General features: G+C 33.4%; 1 protein-coding gene across 1 annotated transcript; it reads left to right on the top strand.

Moving 5' to 3' along the window:
- Positions 1 to 6723: 6723 nt before the first annotated feature.
- On the top strand, positions 6724 to 18505 carry LOC148609107 (ADP-ribosylation factor-like protein 1). The gene is made up of 6 exons (XM_088542697.1): positions 6724 to 6844; positions 10819 to 10953; positions 14273 to 14354; positions 15804 to 15915; positions 16489 to 16664; positions 17299 to 18505. Exons 1-6 carry the CDS (start codon positions 6841 to 6843, stop codon positions 17327 to 17329), a joined length of 540 nt encoding a protein of 179 aa, XP_088398823.1. The 5' UTR covers positions 6724 to 6840; the 3' UTR covers positions 17330 to 18505.
- Positions 18506 to 19661: the final 1156 nt, after the last annotated feature.

The raw sequence follows: 19661 nt of genomic DNA, 5'->3' as shown, positions 1-19661 counted from the left end.
GTTGTTACACAAAATTATTTGTTTGAGAAGCAGTGAAAGATTTAGCACTCACTTGTCATAAGTAGAAAACTTAAATACATGTACCATTTATCTTTGCCAATGAGATAGTCATTCAAAAAACCAAGCAAGTAACAATTAAGCTTCTACAAGTGAAATCACCACATGGTTATCAATAATGGGCAAACCACATACCATTAAGCAATCTATAAAAAGGCCCAAAAACAAATAAAGTAAAACTATTTACAAAAGACCATAATCAATCTAATCTACAGAAAACAATGAAGTAATTTTTTAGCTCAGTTGATAGTGACAGCTTGCCGTGCAAGGGATTCTAGGTTATATTCCAGGATGGTACTGTCAAGAAGTATACATGGCTGTTATTGTATACATGTATGAAAGTGACTTTTACTTTTGAAGCACAACACATTTAAACCTTGTACATTTGCATAAGAAATATGATTTTGAAAATATTTATTTTCAAACTTCAGCTTCATATCAGCTTTCATTACAGTGCAAGCAGAGATTTGAACAGCATTGAAGATCATCTAAATTCTACATGTATGAATTCTTTTCAGTCATATATATGCCATGGATGACCTGGAAGTATAAAAATCAGTAATAAATATACATAATACTCATATTCAAAGTTATTGTGATTCATGATTCCTGTACTGAAGTAGACCTCTATTTAAGTAAACCCTACATTATATGGCTCATTGAATGGTTTTTTTTCTTCAAACAAAACATCTCATTATGTTAAAATATTACGTCTATGTTACAACCTTCATTTAAGTGTCATGGGAACTGTGAAAGTGGGGGTCCAAGCTATTAATTTCCTCATATTTGCAAACAATTTTCCACATTACTTCCAATATTTCCCAACAAAAGAGGTGGTTCCTACCTTTGGAACACCCCAAAAAAATATTAATTTAAAAAAAAAAAAAAAAAAAAAAAAAAAAAAGGCATAAAAATATTGTATACAGAACCTCAAATACCTCATGTAGTTTATCTCAAATTATGTATGAAATGTTCTCATATGACTTACATGTACAATACCAAGGAACATGAAATATTGTTTTTGATTGCTCTTGGTCAACTATTCAGCAATACTTGTTTCACTGGAGTTTCCTTGACCTTGTACATGAATTTATTTTTGTTTTCAAAAATGAAATATGGGGTACTGTATACACAAATAACTGATTCTTGTAAGGTTTTGTTTGTGTTACCCTATAATCAAGTCACTGTACAACTCATCATGTTCAACAAGTTGGTATCATAGACTGTTTCATTTTAATGAAAATCAACAGTCAATGACTCAACGACAACTCTTCATGTCTTTAAAAATGTTTGTATGGACTATGGAATATGTATACAGTACACGTATAAGGCTTAAGAAAGTTTTTTGTGCATCATATCTCCTGTAATTTGAACTGCACTCATTTACTTAGACTACAGCACATGATTTAGACAAATCATAATTAACAAATACATGGTATATGATAAAAACTTAAGTTATTTATCATAATTCTTCATTATTGTAACTGTGTTCGAGCTAAATAAAATATTTGTATTTTCATCATGGCAGCAATAAATCCAAACAATAGTGAATGCATATCATTAATGTTCGTTCGTTATGCTAATCAATTTTTTGATATAAAAATATAAAAAAAAAAATAATAAAGCAAACAACTGAAATAAAAACAAACTGTCATTTTCGAAATGAAAAAATATACTCAAATAAAACATTAATTTAGCGACAAATAAGCAAGCTGCTGATAAAAAAACACAATGGAGAAAATGTTAAATAGTTTGGTGTTTTTGTAGAAGGTTTGGAATTATCTCAAACTACGATTTTCAGGTTCATTTGTATTCACCTTAATGTGTCACTTACTTTTTGGTGGAATATATGTCCATATGTGAGTACACGAAACTCAAATTCAAAAAGTCATGTAAAAGTCTGAGAATCCCGAACTCCTGTTTCCATGGGCTGCAGGAAATAATAGTCGCCGGAAGTAAACAATTCTCTTGTGGATAAGAGACAACTCGGACCATCAAAAAAGACAACTCGGACCCTCCAAAAGACAATTTAACTCGGATCATGGAAGAAAGACATCTGGAGGAGTGAAGAATGTATGCAAAAGAGCTGGTGATTTAAATTCTTTATGATCCTTCTTTGATCAAATAATTATAGCAACAAATAATAATAAAATAGAAGTATGATAATTATAGAGAAATTACACTAAATTCATGCTTAGGGAAAACCTCATCCATTTTGAATGAAAGAACTTGAGATAAACAGGGGCGGATCCAGGGTTTTAGACGGTGGGGGTGGGTACAGTTAAAATTTCGGCCAGAAATTTTTTGAGGTTAAATTTTGAAATATTCTTCTAGAGTGGGGACAATGTAGATATCTTTTGTGTTAAAATTAGCGAGAAATTAAAGTCTCAACCTAAAAGCGCTTAAATCTACCCCTGACAACCTATGCATTTCAAATTTTATGGGGGCGCACGCCCGCCACGCCCCGTCTGAATCTGCTACTGATAAAGGATACTACATGTACAGACACTGTGATGTCAGCCTCATATCTTGACCTACACTTAGAGATTGATGGTAAAGGATAACTGTTGACCAAACTTTACGACATACGGGATGACTTTTTATTCAGAATTGTCAACTTTCATCTGTGGCAACATCATTTCAGCACCTGCGTATTCAGGGTCGTAGCCATGTTTTCTGAATGGGGGGTGGGGGGTGATGGCTGCGAACTGATAAGCAATTTTACTTGGTTATCTGGTATGATTTCTCTTTAAATACAGGTTATGATATAAATCAAAGTTTTTTTTTCAAAAAGGATGCCATCGCACCCGTCGCACCTCCTGGCTACGGCCTTGGTATGGAGTTTTCATATCACAACACATACATTATGTCAGAGCTTGCCGTAACTACGTATACGCAGATTTTTTGTATCGCGCCATCAATAGCTCTAGAATTCTTACAATCAATTAGGCCTCTGGAACAGGGTTATATGTTGCTACAAGATCGAAGTTATCACTACACTAGAAGTTTTAAGATCGTCATTATGAACGCGTTGATCGTTACGGTGTATCTATCTGCACCATGAAAACTGATTTGTTCAACGTGTCATTGTTTCCCTTCCGCTTTCATCTACCCTGGACTTGACTTTTTATGAGCAACTCGGTGGGTATTTCTAGAAAAGCAGAGAACGCTTACTCAGAGGGCGTGCACCTGGTCTATGCTTATAGTTTTAGTGGAGTCTGAGTTGGTCATTTACTTTTGTTACTTTGTATATGTTATTTTAGTTACATTATGTTCTTTGTTGTGATTGTCTGTTTTCCATATCTGGTCTTTGTCCCTGAATTACATTATTTTGTTTCGGCTAAAATCTTCCTTTGATTACTCCTTTGCACTTACAACGTTTGGCAAACATTGGGTAAATGACTCCGTTGCCCCGTGCAGGTCCGGGTGTTAAAAGAATAGGCCTGCAGCAGCGCTAAGCTTGTCGTAAAAGCCGACTACATAGTGCTCAGAACCCTAGCTGGGGGCTAGGGCGCCCTACACACAGAGCAACTGGGATGTGTGCCCCAGGTGGTGGAATGGGGTACCCCTGGCTTGTTACATGCTGGGGTTGTCAGGCTATAATACGGAAAACCTGACCGCAAACCATAGTGGTGCACCGTGTTGGGAAAGATGCCACGTTCCTTGCACGTTAAAGAACCCTACTGTGATATTCTTCCGGAGTAGGAACCATAGGGCTCCGCAACAGGAGGCTAAATTGCCCGACCATGCCCACCTCTCCCTATTTCCAGTGGCAATCAAAATATGTCGACCCCATTATCCTTGTGTCTCATCCCTTTTTCATTTCATCATCATTTCATGTTCATTTTATCATCAATTTCATGTTCATCGTCTGAATATAGCTGAAATATTGCTGCTCGGACGTTAAACCCCAACAAACAAACACAACATAAATGACTCCGTTGAACCAACGCTGGCCCAACGTAAGAATGCTGTTTGGGATGAATGTGAATGTGTAAAAATATAAATGCGAATTTGCATACATGTATATATTCATATATTTTATGATATTGACTGTTCTGTGTATTTGTCTTATTTATAATAAGCTATGATGCTTACCTTGGGTCACATGAGCTCTTGAGATAATAGAAGGCGCTTCGCAAAAACTTCGTTATGAGCACCATAAAAATGCGTAGTCCCATCATGCTTAACATACACGAACAATCTTCGGATCGGAGAATTTTTAGATTATAGACGATATTCATACGTAAATAGGTGGTGTGTACATATATTGTGCGTAAAATCGAAAATGAGCATGTACGTTTTTTACATTTTAATTACAAGCTAACTATATCACTATCTTCATTGGAGCCTCGTGTTCAAGGTAGGCAAAGTCATTGAAACTGTGCGTATCGACAAGACAACATTTGGTTCAGTCAGAGCCTTAATATACTCATATATTAGTTAAAATTAAAAATGGGCCTGATGAAATATGTTTTCTCTAACAGCAATTGCAGTGCCAGAAAATGGTAAGAATGTGGGATATTACAACTTTTTCCAGAGCTTCTGGGGGCCTTCAGCAACCCGAAGACCCCTGCCCTTATGCCACCTCTCCGAAGCGACTCTGATAATTTGAGTACACATCATTTAGGCCTAGCTACGCCCCGCCCCTGGTTGTGGAGATCCTCCTGGGTGTATTCGGCAGATTTCAGATGGCGAATTAGAGGGAGGTCTGGTTTACATTTGTAGTCACTGCGATGACCATTCATTCGCCTGTTGGAAGCTAGGTTTTTCCAACGTACTCCATATTATACCACATTGCAAAAATGGCGTATTCCTTTCCAGTGCAGTAGCTTTTAATTAAACGTTTGGGGATGCAGTATCTGGGTACAGGTTTTACATCTTTTATCTCCACATGGTTGACACTGGCCACTTGTATTATCTTTGGGCTGAGATGAAATCTCTGTTCTTATACCAGGGCATCTCTTAGACATCTAGGTTAGAACAGGTGCCTCAAGAAAGACTTTGGAGAGCTTATAGAATGTTTTTGAATAATTTTCCAATTCGAATTAAGTAGCTAGGAGAGTTTCCAAAAGGCTGGATGGTCAGTCCGCACGAAAGAAACCCTTTTGTTGGGTTTGTACTCGAGGAGATAATTACGACTGATGTTATTAACACGTTCAAATCCCCGATTTGTAGCCCCGCGATAACAAATGGTTCATCTAGTTAATGGTATCGTCAGATGAGCAAATGCGCCGAATTCGGAGTGCCTGGCTGTATGGTATGCTTTTAGTACAATGTTTTGGGTGACAGCTATTGGGAGAGAAACATTGGTGACTATCAGTGGGATTGCTGTGCAGATCCATAGACATATCACCGTCTCTTACAGACGTAGTAGTATACAAAAATGTAATTTTAGTGTCAGAAATTTCATGGGAGAATTTGATTGATTGGTGATCGTTGTTGGCATACATGTGCGATAAAATTTTCTAGATTTTGTTTAGACTCATTCCATTTCATGTCGACATCATCGATGAGTCGAAACCAAGAAAGGGATTCCGATAAAGATGTTGAAATTATTTGATTTTCCAATTTACCCATGAAGATGTTTGCATATGAAGGAGCCATTTTCGTTCCAATAGCTGTTCCATTGATTTGGAGGTAGTGTTTGTCGTTGAAAGTAAAGTTGTTACACTTCAAAACTAAAGTGAGTAGATTTACTAATCAATCAGTAGTGGGGTCCAAAATATCTCGTGAGTACCAAGCTTCTCTACAAGCTTCTATACCGTCATCGTGTGGGATATTAGTATAGAGTGCAGTGACATCAAGGGCGAACAGAAGTGTTTCAGGAGGTAGAGGATTCTTTGATTCAATTATTCTCAAATAAGCATACCATACATCGCGTACTAAGTTACAGCCCTAGATTAATCGCACGAGGAGGAATGACCCGGCCAGCGAAAGCTATATTTTTATATAGCCTAGCTGGCCGAGTGGTCTAGTTGTCACAGCGGTACGAGTTCGAGTTTCGTCTAATTGGAAGTCAACAATATAATCACACTCTTACGGGATGATGGGTCGTTAAAAATGATGCGGAACGTAGCAACAAAAATAAATGAATGTTCAATATGTAAAATTGATATTTAAGTGAAGACTTTGCCGACACCATACTCTGACATTGCACCCTTTCGGTCAAGATTGTAGTTTATATTTTTTTTTCATCAGATATAAAACAGAATTGTGTGATATGTAAATGGTCCTTGACATTTTCTTTATATCTAGGTCAAAATACTCTGACAAGGTGTGATTTCGGTCAAGATTGTCGTTTTTACCAATAACTATGTAAAATATATTTTATTTCATCTTATAGAAAATCAAATTGTCTTTTAAAAATTATAAATGGTTATTGACCTGATAATATGAATTTTAAGGCAATTAAGATCAAAGACGAGATTTTGTACGCCGCTCGAGCTAATTTCAAACGGTTAAAACCCGTCCGGTAAAATTTTTGGTACCTTAATAACATTATTTTCTAGTAACTTTCACCTGAGTAAATAGATATTACTAACACCTTTCAGAATCCGTTAAGGTTATGTTTCTATGTATTGTGCTTTTAAAAGATACGACCTTTGAAATTTCAAAAACCCTTCCGAGTTTTATTTTTAATGCTTCCATGTTTTAGACCCTTCCAGTGGATTGTTGACATGCGCGCATAGTGATACACGTGTAAACTTCCGGTAATCGCCGACTGGGACCTTCTATTCTCCAATATAGCCGATAAACGTGTTTATAAGCAATTACAATCCAATGGGTATGAATTTAAGATGATTTCCCCTTAATATACTGGGTGTAAATAGGACGAGTATAATTTTAGATATCATAGACGGACACAAATCTCTGGGGGTCTCTGCCTTTAGGATGCGGGGCTGGATATATTTTTTATTTTGAACACCACAGCCAAAAAGTGACTGTAGTCACATGTACATATACGGCATTACAGACTTTGTTTACAACATTACTATTGTAATTCTGTGTCTTTTTTAACCAAATTCGTTGATTTGTGTACTTCAAATAATTTTAAAGTTCTTAAAATTTGTATCATAAGGCTTAGTCCTAATTTTCTCTGACCCTGCAACCCTGCTCTTTTTTATTTGGATATTGATATTGTCACTACATAGGGTTGTAAAAGATACAAAGTGTTCTAGGATTTTTTTTGTTAGTCAACTTTACTTGGGAAAGTCATTACTCAAAATCTACTTTCCCAGTCAATGTAGTAACTATCCCTGATATTTTTAAGTTAGTACTTTTGTTTTTGTTTTTTTTTAATACAAATAATGTAAGAGTTATGTCCTTATATTAAGAGGTGAAGTAAACCATAGTTTTACATAATAGTATTTTTTTATTTCATTTAATACATGAACAAATTGAATAAACACTCAAAAGATTATTTGTCTCCTGGTTCATTTCAAATCATTTGAGTTTTCCCACCAAATATACTTTTATTATAAAATACGAGTTATCTTATTACCAACACCTTCCAGAGTTGAAAAAACTTCCCAGAAATGCATACAAATCGAAGTACTTAAGGTAGAATATTGTTCAAGTATTTCCAAAAAGAGAATTATTTCTTCGTACTGACCATGTGTGAACTAAATGCAACTTCTGCGATCATTAGATATATGTGAAAATATGAATCTGGGGTATTTTATTCCATTTATGATTTCATATACATGTAGTAATGATAATGGTCGCTATTGTTCAGACACTATTACAAGGGCCAAAATAACGTTTATGAAAATTCAAAAAGTCATGTCGTGAGGAAAAATACACAAAATCATTAGTGAAACTGTCTTCAAGAAGAATTCATGGATCTATTCGTGATGAATTGGAACGATTTTAGTCCAAAAGAAAATAAACTACAAGCAAATTTTACTTGCCCACTGGAAACGGTGATCCCAGAACACTGGATACACCTACTTCATGTCATAAATATATGTATTGTGATACAAGGGTGACTGTACGATACACAACAGCATGTTGTCCCATATATTTTCTTCTATGTGGAATAAAAATAATCAAGATTTAAAAATGATGAATTTATTCTTAGATTCTATATCTTTGATCTTAACAATGGTTAATGGCAGGGCTCATTCTACTGGGCGATTTGGGCAAAAATAGTTGCCCTTAGATCACTCACAGTGATTTTGTTACCCTTTTTTGCAACCGAATATTGGCTGTTACCCCTGGAGACTTTTCCCAAAATGTTGAAAAATATTTTTTCCAAAGGAAGGAAAATTCCAAATTGTCAGGCAAAATTTTTTGAAAACCAGGTAAAGAAGCCAGTGAAATGTTCCTTGAGATGTGATTTCTTAGCCCGATGCTTTGTTTACTTTTGGGGAATGTTTTTCTTGGGCAAGTTGTAACCTAATGAATATTGGAGTACATATTTGTCAGTATGGTATTGGTTTTTGGTTCCAGATTGGTATATGATGCATCTCTATCCCCCGTAAAATATTTTCCTAATGTTTTCAAAATACAGCAAAATTTCCCCAAAAAAAAGGGTCAGGACTGCTTAGTTTTAAAACAAGGATCAAAATCACCGACTCACTTTGTCATAAGTTAAGCTTAGATGACGCTAAAAGCAAACTGAAGTTGCCCTTTAATTTTCAGACATTGTCCAAGATTGGGACTGCACTCTGTCTTATAGCACTTAGCAGTAGTTTGACCAGATTTGTCTCTCTTCCGACAAACAAAAATGGCACCTGTCTGACAAAATAGAAATCTATCAAATATTTGGATAAAAGCAAGTATTTTAATCAGCTTTTCGTATCCGTTGTTGAAAACAAGATTAGGAATGAACATTCTTCACTTCAGCTTACAATAAATTGATGTTTTATCATGCATACTTCATTACGAAACGTGCAAAGTTATCATGTGGTTTCTTGGGTTGATACTTCAGTAGTGAACTCAAGGCATTTGATTTGATCTTCTGGACAATCTTTACAAGAAGCTTTGCCTTACTCTTTCACATATCAATTTTGCTGTGATAAATTTGGCAAAGGTGGATGTATAAAAATTCAATTTCATCTATATATAATACAGCCAATCAGTCAGCAAGCTGATTTCATTTTGTCCAAAATATTTAGCTGCCTTCATTCACATGTGTAGCTTAAAGAAAAAGTAACATTTATATCAATTAAAGAAAATAAACATATAAAACTATGCTTGCTTATTTTGTGTAACATTTGTGTAACATCATATAACACATGTATTATAATTTAAAGAAAAAAAAGCTTTAGTGAATGATCCATTCACTTCTCCCTGATGTCTCTATGAAGGAGAAGTTACTTCTCCCTTTTGTTCTCAAGTAGCCTGAGTCCTGAATGCATTTTTCCTCACGAGACATGTCTTACTTTACTATTTGCATAGTGTTTTCATCATTTTTTTTTAAAGGAAAAAAAGTTGTATTTTGATCTGTATTGTATCATATCAAAACTCAGTCCATTGTAAAGTATCGTATTGTGACCATATTGTGATATATTGATACCACAATGAATCATTTTATCCTTATTATATCACTGTATTGAGAAGAAAATTGTCTACAATTATTATAAAAAAAATCTTTCTATGACAATTTGTAGGGACCCATTTCAACAACTTTTCTATGGGTTTGCGGTATGATAATTTTTTAAACCAAATTTCTTTTGTTTTCAACTTCATTCAACTTGACAGCAAATTTCCAATCATGACAATTGCAAAATTTGAAAATCACATAAAAATTTTATATATTTGCTCCTAATTTTCTTGTTCATAGGTAATCATGATAAATATGTGGTTTCAAAGTTCACACTTGTCCCTTATTCAAGGTCAACAAATACTGAAAATGTGCATGGTTCCATGTTCTTGTTCTAGCCATATGGATGATACCATGATACAGTGGGGCCAGGGATATAGTGGGAACAGAGTACATTGTAAACCATAGTTTTCATGTGTTTATGTTTGCAATATGTGTATATGAACCTGAATGCTTCAACATCAATATGGGTGATAAAGTGATATAGATCTGATGCAAGTAATCCTTTTTTTTGGCATCGGTGGTGGTCCTGGTGGAGATAACCTTTTGTTTTGACCACTAGAGTTAAAACAAAAATCAATCTTTGGGGCCAAATTAAGAAAAGAATTTACAAATGGGAGTTGCCAGCTTTGTCTGCAAGAATTAAATATTGGTCTCCAACTATTTTAGTCCTTAACTAACCAATTGGAAAGTCAGTCACTATAATCAAGTTTAGCATTATTTTTTTTTTATTATGGACCAAATTTTACTTTTTTTGCATATATTTACAAGTTTTACTTATATTTAAATATACATTTACATCAATGTTTGCTTGGTTGGTGTCACTAAAATCTCATTTTGTCCCCCCAATGGTGAGCAGGAACATAAACCTTCTGGGTGTCCCTCTGTTTGAAATTGCACTCTCGTGCCTACTTGTTTTTAAGAATTTTCATAAGATTTGTACTAATGGCTGCTGTAATGTACCATTAATAGCTCAACTAGTTTGTAACACAGGCCTGACTGGTCACTTTGTTAGAGTTATGGCCCTATTGATTTTTTGATCCCATAATACACATTATTAACAACACTTATAATACAGCTTGGTAGCCAGATAGTGCACCACTGTATAGCATAAAATAGGAGCTGTCATATAGAAATGTCTAATGGTCATAATTTATAAGAAATATTCTATAAACTGCAATTGCAAGTTTGTTTACACTTTCATTTTACAGGAGGAATTTTTAGTTATTTCTCAGGACTCTTTGGTACAAAAGAAAGAAGAATATTAATTTTAGGTTTAGATGGGGCAGGAAAAACAACAATATTATACAGACTACAAGTTGGTGAAGTAGTCACTACAATTCCAAGTAAGTACATTATATATATTGCTCAAATTGAAACTTTCTGTGCAGTTAATTAAAATTTTCACAACCCATCAACATGTTTTCAGTGGTTTGTACATGATGAGTAATAGATTAGTAATGACTAAGTTACAATCAGTTGCAAATCTACATGTGTTATTTGGATAATTTTGTGTTTCTATTGCAATTGATTAATTTGAATCAAGCCTTTATAATTGAAATTTGATAACAGGAATATGTTCACATATGCAGCATACAACTGTGTAATACTAAGAGTTGGCAAAGTTTAGTGTATTGCCAGTTTTTATATGACCCCAAATTTTTGCTTTAGTATAATGTTAAGGTACAGTCTTAGTTGTTAGTGGACTCTTCATTTCTGTGTGATGACTTAAAGCTGACGGACTCAAGCCATAAAAGAAAAAAGTTCGAACACAACACAAAGATCCTTTTGGAATTTACGTATTGTGATATAATGCGACTCGAATATGGTCATTATTTATTTGAAATCTAATAAAAAAATAGATGAAATTAAATGAAAACAAGACACATGCTTACCTCATGCTTACCTGTGTATCCGTTATTGTAATTTTTTTACCAAGGTTAAAGCATTTTTAACCAGGTGAATGTCCTTTCAGCAATTTTGGGAAGTAATGGCGAAAAATAATTAGATTAGACCTATTCATCTTCTTTTTAAAAAAACATTGTTTTCACAACATTCTGTTTGAATTATCAATATTTATTGCATTACTACAAACTTATTTCATTGAATCAGCCAAATTCAGTAGAATCAAGTACTGAACAAATTCTAATGCAGCTTTAAGTTGTGCTTGACTAATTGTAATGAAATTTTGATAATATTTTACTAACCACTGTTTAATTTTTGGTCCAATTTCAATTTTGTTTTATTGCATTCCTTTTGTATTTTTTTTTTTACCCTGACTTCATTCAGATATCCCTTAGGGTTTTCAAATTAAAAGATTAAAAGTTATGGTGCACTTGTTGATGTCGGAGGACACTTAATTTCTGTGGGATTTCTTTAGTTGTGGTTGATCAATTGTTCTGAAATTTTGATATTATTTTACTTACCACTAATGGAAAGTTTCTATTCAATTTGGACTTTGAGGTCCCTAGTGTTCTAGAAAAAGTTTAAAAATAGGTGTTTTATTAAAACCCCTGTAGAATGTTTTGGTTTTTTTTTCTGATTTTGATCATTCTTTTTTTATTATGTGTTCTTTATTTAATTCTTGTTAACAACTGTATCAGCAGATTTTATGTATATTGGACCATTTTCAAGTTCTAAGGGGTCAAAGTTTGGCAACCCAAAATATTCAGCTTTTTAAATTTTTGGTATAATTTAAAAAAAAAAAAAACAAAAAAAAAACCTCATTGGATTCCTCTAAAAAAATCACTGCCTTTGTTTACCAATAAAATTTCAGGTATCTCTTACGGTTTTTGAGTTAAAAGGTATCAAAGGGAAAGGGAAAAAAATGACTTTTTTATTTTTTGTCTAATTTAAAACATTTTTAATTTGATTTAAAAATTTTGTGCATTTTGTGATATGTCCATATGCTTAAGTGTGTCAAAAACTAATATTGTGTCCACACTTGCCCCAACTGTTCATGGTTATCTCATATGGTTTTCAAGTTATAAATGGGTATAAAGGTCAACACCCCAAAAAATATACTCTTTTAGTAGCTTAAGGAAGCTATTGCCATCACTTGGCATCCATCATCGTCTGTTGAGTTGTCTTTAACAAATCTTAAAAACTCTTGTCTGCTGACACTACTGGACTAATTACAACTGAACTTGGTACAATATGAATGTTCCTTAGGGTATTCTGCATAGAACTGATATGTGGTCTTTTGATCAGCCAAAATACATGGCCACTATTACTGAAAATATAAGTTTTTCGCATATATACTTCCAGAACCAAAATACATGGCTGCTGTTACTAAAAATACTTGTAGAATAAGTTTTTTGCATATATCCAGAACCACTAGGCATAGCCAAATTCTGACAGAGTAAAAGTGTTCAGCAAGCATGATGTGATCTATCATTGGTCAAATTTTCCTGTAAATCTGTTAATGATAGAGTTATTTCCCTTTTTTAAGATATTTTTACTATTTTTAATGTTGTTTCTTTCAAAAATCTTCTCTGACACTACTGCATGAACCAATTAAAACCAAATTTAGTGAAAATATTTCTTATGGTATTCTGTATAGAATTGATGTGGGAATTTTTGATCCATTTGAAAACATGGCCATTGTTACTTAAAATAGAACATTAGGGGTCTGGGATAACTTTATCCAAAACCATTAGGTTTAGCAAGATTCTGACTGTGTAAAAGTGTTCAGCATGATGAGATGTATCTGTGGTCAAATTTTGGTGTAGTTCTGTTAAGCCATCAGTAAAAATTGAGGATTTGTGGAATGGCTTGAAAACAATGGGTTTAGCAAAATTTTCATGGGGTTAAATTGATCAGCAAGGTGATATGGACCGATGATAAAATTTTTATAAAGATTTGTTGATTGATGTTGGAGTTATTGCCTCTGAGGAGTAAAAGATTTATTTTATGATATGAAAACCAAGTTGATAACTAAGGTGCTCTCTGCTGGTTAAATGATTCTTGCGACAATAGGACAATTAGGTCAAAAGTCCAACTTCAGAAAGCTAAAAGGTCTATTTTTGCTTGGGTGAGCGATTCATGTGAGCCTCTACATGTATGTAATTATTTGGGAAATATTGAAAATTCCCTACAGAATTCATATACAAAATGTAAAAAAACTGCCTTTTTTAAGGCTTAATTACCCTTAGATCAAGTTCGGTGACCAACATGTATGTTTTTTGCATTAAAATTCTGAACTATTTTCATTAAAAGTCATCTTTGAGAAAAATTAGAAAAAAATCTATATTCTAGAAGTATTGGGTATGATCTACTCAAAGTTTTGAACATCTTTACACATATCTTGCAACTTTCATAAAAATCACTACTTTCTTTCTCATAATGTTAACAATCACTATTCTCAGTCTTTGAAATTGGGACTAGTCTACCAGCCAATGCCGGTAAAAATAGTGCCAGGCTTTCAGAAATTTTTGTTTCTAAGCCAATGTATCAGACTATCCTATATGAAATTCTTTTAAGATGAAGGGTAAGGGCTTGTTGTCTGAAATTTAGACAGCAAAGACTGTATTCTGTTTATACTTTTACATATTAAAGCAGGTACATGTATCAATCCATAGCTAACACAACTAAGAAAATTGCATTAACGTAGTAGTACAACGTATAAAAGCAATAATCAGTACAGTGTTTTATTTCTTACTTCAGCTATTGGTTTCAATGTAGAGACTGTACAGTTTAAAAATTTAAAATTCCAAGTTTGGGATCTTGGTGGACAGACAAGTATTAGGTGAGTAGGCACCATAAATCTCCACTGCTTAATTTCAGCTTTTTATACCCCAACGGTTTCCAGATGATAACTTGAAAATGAAAGGATCATTGAACATTTTGAAACTTTGCACAGTTGTTTGGTACCATAAAATACAGCTTAAGTTCAGATTTTCAGCAAAGTTCAAAATGTAGTTTTTGAGTTTTGAACATTTGGCCATCCCTCTTTTTTCATCATTACATGCAGGGTATCATTTAATATTCCATTAATGCCTAATTTTTGGGTTGTGGCATTGGTAATTTATCAAAAACAAACTTTTACAAAAAATACTGATTCTGATTAAAAGCCATGCCTTCTGTCCAAAATTAATCAAACAATATATCACACCAATTATTGTTCCTTATATGTAGAAGCAGCATTGTGATTGTCGTAGGATAGTAGAATACACCTATTATCATAAGTGACAATACAGGAAATGAAATCCTAATATATTTCACCATACACATGTACATGTACTTCTATGAAAATAATATACCAGCATACAACAATTTTTTGGATGATGAGGGATGGATTTATAGGAATCACTTTGTTCGTGTGTAATTAACTTTGTAAGCACACCATGAATGTAGATAAAGTTAGGTGTTTCTTGTCCCTGTCAAGCAAAAGGGAAATAAATCAAACTTAATGTCTTACAAATGTGCACGTTGAAGATCTTTAAGGTCACACAAAGTTAAAGAATTCAACATATTTTTGGTCATACAGATATATAATGGTATCATCCTATCATCTTCAGAGTTTGCATTGGCATCTGTTTATTTACGATAAGGTTAGTAAAACTTCTGTGATCTTTTTGACATTTCTAAATATTGTACCTAGGAACATGGCCGAGGGCCCTATATTTTTTGGAGGTTTTTTGTCAACCTCTTTTTAGAATAAGGAACTTAAAGGGGAAAATGGGTGTTCTGTTCCTTTTGAATTTTTTTACATGGTAGGCTAATCTTTTACTGCTTTGGAGTTAAAGGGGTACAAAATTGGTCCAAACCCAAAAATATTGACTGCTTCATTTTTGGTCCGATTTAAAAAAAAAATTTTCTTTCTTATTTCTTATGAAAATACCTGCCTGCCACTGCGGTCCTGTCATGCTGTGCTCTTCGAAGCTCTTTATTAAACTCAATGCAACAAAGTTTGGGGTATTATGTTTTTGACCCATCTGTCTGTTTGCCTGTGCATCTGTTATAACTTCTTGTTGTCTGCATAGCACCTCCATTTTTTAGCGATTTCCTTCAAATTTGAAGAATGGTTAGTAGACTTGAAATCTTGGATGATTTAGGCCTGTTGCCTGGTTATGGTCTCAATTTTATGACTATTTTCATTCAAATCTTGAATGGTTAGTAGCTATAAAAGCTTGAATAGGATTGATGAACTGTACTGCAACAATAATTTGAAACTGTGTGTACTTTGATATTGTAGACCTTATTGGAGATGTTACTATAGCAACACAGATGCCATCATATATGTAGTGGATAGTATGGATAGAGAGAGAATGGGTATCTCTAAACAGGAACTTTTTTCTATGTTGGAGGTAAGAAAATTGTTATCACTTCTGGCCTCCTTTATGGCACTAGGGAGCATATATGTGCCATTTCGAGGTTAGATTTCCTCTGAAACACCTGAGAAGTTGGAAGAGAAATTTTCTGTTTGTTGTTCTGCATTTCTGTACAAATTCTTCAAATTAACTAGTGTTTGAATACCATGTAAGCAATTTTGTTCCTAACAAGACAGCAAACAAACTCAAAATGTTATTTTAAAAATAGACTTAAACCTTATGTGTAAAAAAATTTTGTAGACACTTCTTGTATGAAACTGCTGGAAGTTTATCAAACTGTGTTGTAGTCATGGGCCTTGAACTGATTTCAAATATTTGACATTTAAAATCAGTTATTTAAAATAATAAAATCAGTTTGATGAGCAAACACAAATGATCATTCAGGGTTCTCAATAAATTTTAAAGTAGGTGGCCCCATTGATAAGCAAACATTTTTTTTTGAGCAACAAAACAGCCTTTGCCAATGTCATAGTAGACGACGAAATCACTGGTTGCCGGCACTTATTGAGAACCCTGTGATTGATTTCATTAATTGGTATTTTCTGACAGGAAGATGAACTGAAGAAGGCTGTACTTGTTATATTTGCTAATAAACAGGATATTGAAGGAGCAATGACACCAAGTGAAGTAGCTAATGCCTTAGGATTGACTTCTATAAAACATAAATATCAGATATTCAAAACGTCAGCCATAAAAGGAGAGGGTTTAAATGAGGCTATGGAATGGTAAGTCTTTTATCGATTTTTGGTAGTGGGAGAAAGGGTAATCAAGAGATCCAAGATTCTAACGGAAATCAAAAGAATAAAATCCAGGGACAAAGACCAGACATGAAAAACAGACATACACAACAAAGAACATAAAGTAACTAAAATAATACATACGAAGTAACAAAAGTAAGTGAGCAACTCGGATCATTTTATATTTCCCATTTAAGTGTATAATTTTTGGACAAGCAGATTTTTTATCTAACTCTCTATTTTCACACTTACATTACAGGAATTTCCTTAGATCTTTTTTTTTCTGCTAACAGATGAAGTGACTTAACTTTGAAATTTTGATATAAACAGATGACAGGGAAGGAGCTTTAGCGATTTGATTGAAAATTGATTTTCAACTTAAGAGATTAACTGTAAAAAATGTTAATTGGAAACATAGAATGTTTTAAAGGGACAGATACTCCAAAAAGCAACCCAAGATATCCTTAGTAGAATTTTCTACTAGAAATGAGGGTGTACCTAGTACAATATCATGTGTTTTGAATGAATTTAATTGTGAAAACAAAGCACTGACACAAACAAGAAAAAAATGAAATTTACAGTCTTATATAATACAATGCTTGTTTTATTTTGTAACTTTCAGGTTGGCAAACACATTAACTCAACAAAAGTGAAACACTTAACTTGATGGAGACTTTATCTTTGGCATAATAACGGTATAGGCCAACTACAGAGAGGGTGGTTTCAGACTTGAAAAGTTTATACTTTGATGGGTTCTTATTTTGCTAGAAGGGAAAATACATGTTAGTTGTGGAAAGTAATGAATTGCCTGATAATTATTGTAACTATACAAACATCAATATCAGTAAAAGACCAATGTCACATGACCAAGGACTGGTGTCTTTCTGTAACATTGATAAACCTTCCAGTATACAATTCACAGACTCTTAATAGGAACAAAAGTTTCAGTTCAAATGTAGAAAAAAAATATTTGAATCCCTCTGCAGAAAATGGAAATAGTCTATTTTAATCTGTTACATTTTGTTATTTTTATTTATTTTAGTTTTTCGTAGTGTTTCTTAAAGTCTTCTGTTTTCTTTTTTCGAAATTTCCGTATAAAGTTTTCTTTATATGAAGTTTGTTTAAATTTTATTCTTCTTGTGATTGTCTTTGAACTGACACACATTTTATGATTGCATAGAATATTCATTTTTATAATTAGTAAATTGCTTGTATCTTTTTTCTGAATTATCTGAAATCCATAACTTTGGCATCAATTATTTCATTTATTTGTATTAACTGATGGCATGAATAAAATTCGCCAAATTTACATTCTATACAAGGTTAAATTAAATTTTTAGAAGTAAAACATGTTTATATGATACTGTGGAAACTATCTAAACCAGATTCTAGTGTTTGGCCATAGAAGGTTCAAATTTTGTTGTGATATGAAGACCTATTTAAACCAGATTCTACTGTTTGACCATAGAAGGTTCAAATGTGTTATGATATGAAGAGACTTCATCAGAAATATTTCAGGTTAAGACAGATTTCTTCTCTACTTTGGATTTAGATAGGTTTCACTATTCTTATCATTGAAGAACTTTGAAGATGGTAAAAGTTCAAATTTAATGCTTTGTTATTTATCTTATTGATGATTTATATATGATGGATGAAGTGGATGGACATACATTACACATTAAACCCATGTTTGTGAGAACAAATTCATTTCATCTATCATTCCTAATGGGAAACACATTGTGCTTGTTGTACGAAGCTATTTATTACTGTTTATTGTACATTTATTTTTATGAAAATGGTTTACTGAGAAGAATAAATATGAATAAATATATTTTGTTTTTATATATACACAGCAAACTACATTTATTTGCTTGTGTGCTTAATTTTAGTTTTCTACTTATTTCTGAGATGGAAGTCCATGTAAGTATATTAAGTGTAAGTGTTTGTAAGAATCAGGTAAAATGGGAAAAATCAGAAACATGCATGTCAAAACTCCACCAATCTGACAATGGAATATCACTCAAGGATACTTTCTTTATTTGAAAATAACACTATTTTATCTCTGCATCACTGGCTTTGCTCAGATATTTTTCAATAGAATGTTTTAAAAATGAGGTTTTTGACAATTATTCGCCCTTGATATGTTCCTTTTCGGTGCATGTCAGTGATATTGTAACTCAATGGTCCAGCATGATATTGAAAATTTTGTGTGTTTTCCTTGATTCTAATGGTCCCAATAGTAAAATTACACCATTAAAATGATGGGTTTATTCATAACATGTTTCACTCATGCCTGATTTTTTCAGGGACTGATACTTAATAAAGGTTCTAGCGGCATTTAGTTAGAGGTCCATTGCTGCAACCATACAGAGCTAGGGGCCCATACATATATCAATCACTCTGAAAGCACTCTCATACATTTTCAAAACAGATTTGGATTAAGTTAATACCAACGAACATGATTCTCTGTGACAGGTTTAAAAAATCATCTATCCACTTGTTAATTTTGTGAGAGTAATCTCTTTTGAAATTGAAATAACATCCCACTCAACGATTGGTTGGTATAGTGGAAACACCATGTCTGTCTGTTCGTCCAAATTCCATAGCAATTTGATTTCCTATTAAGTGAACATTTTGGAATACTTTGGAACATTTGGTTGTGTGTTTTTTTTTGTATTTCTCTGTCATTGAAATGCCCTTAAAAAGGCCAACCTGGGGACTTTTCTGTAAGTTATAAAAAAGCGAAGTTTTGTAGGAAAAAAGGTATATTTGTTTACATTTTATTTTCTATAAATGTGTTGTCTTTAACGGACTGAAAGAGTAACCAAGGGAACCAAGGTTACAGCGGTAATCAAAAGAATGTAATCCAGGGACAAAGACCCGACATACACACCAAAGAACATAAAGTAACTAAAATCATACAAAGTAACAAGCAAATGAACAACTCGCACTCCACTAAAAATTGGGAGCATGGACCAGGTGCAC

The sequence above is a fragment of the Perna viridis genome, chromosome 8, assembly GCF_037379345.1.
Source record: "Perna viridis isolate PV_CMFRI_1.1 ecotype Kerala chromosome 8, ASM3737934v1, whole genome shotgun sequence".
Lineage (NCBI taxonomy): Eukaryota > Metazoa > Mollusca > Bivalvia > Mytilida > Mytilidae > Perna > Perna viridis.
This window is presented reverse-complemented; position numbering and strand designations above follow the sequence as displayed.

Excerpts from the sequence above, each read along its gene's own strand:
- LOC148609107 (XM_088542697.1), top strand. Across the intron at positions 14,355-15,803 it reads GGTGGACAGACAAGTATTAG|ACCTTATTGGAGATGTTACT; the intron begins GTGAGTAGGCAC and ends TTGATATTGTAG. Across the intron at positions 16,665-17,298 it reads TTAAATGAGGCTATGGAATG|GTTGGCAAACACATTAACTC; the intron begins GTAAGTCTTTTA and ends TGTAACTTTCAG.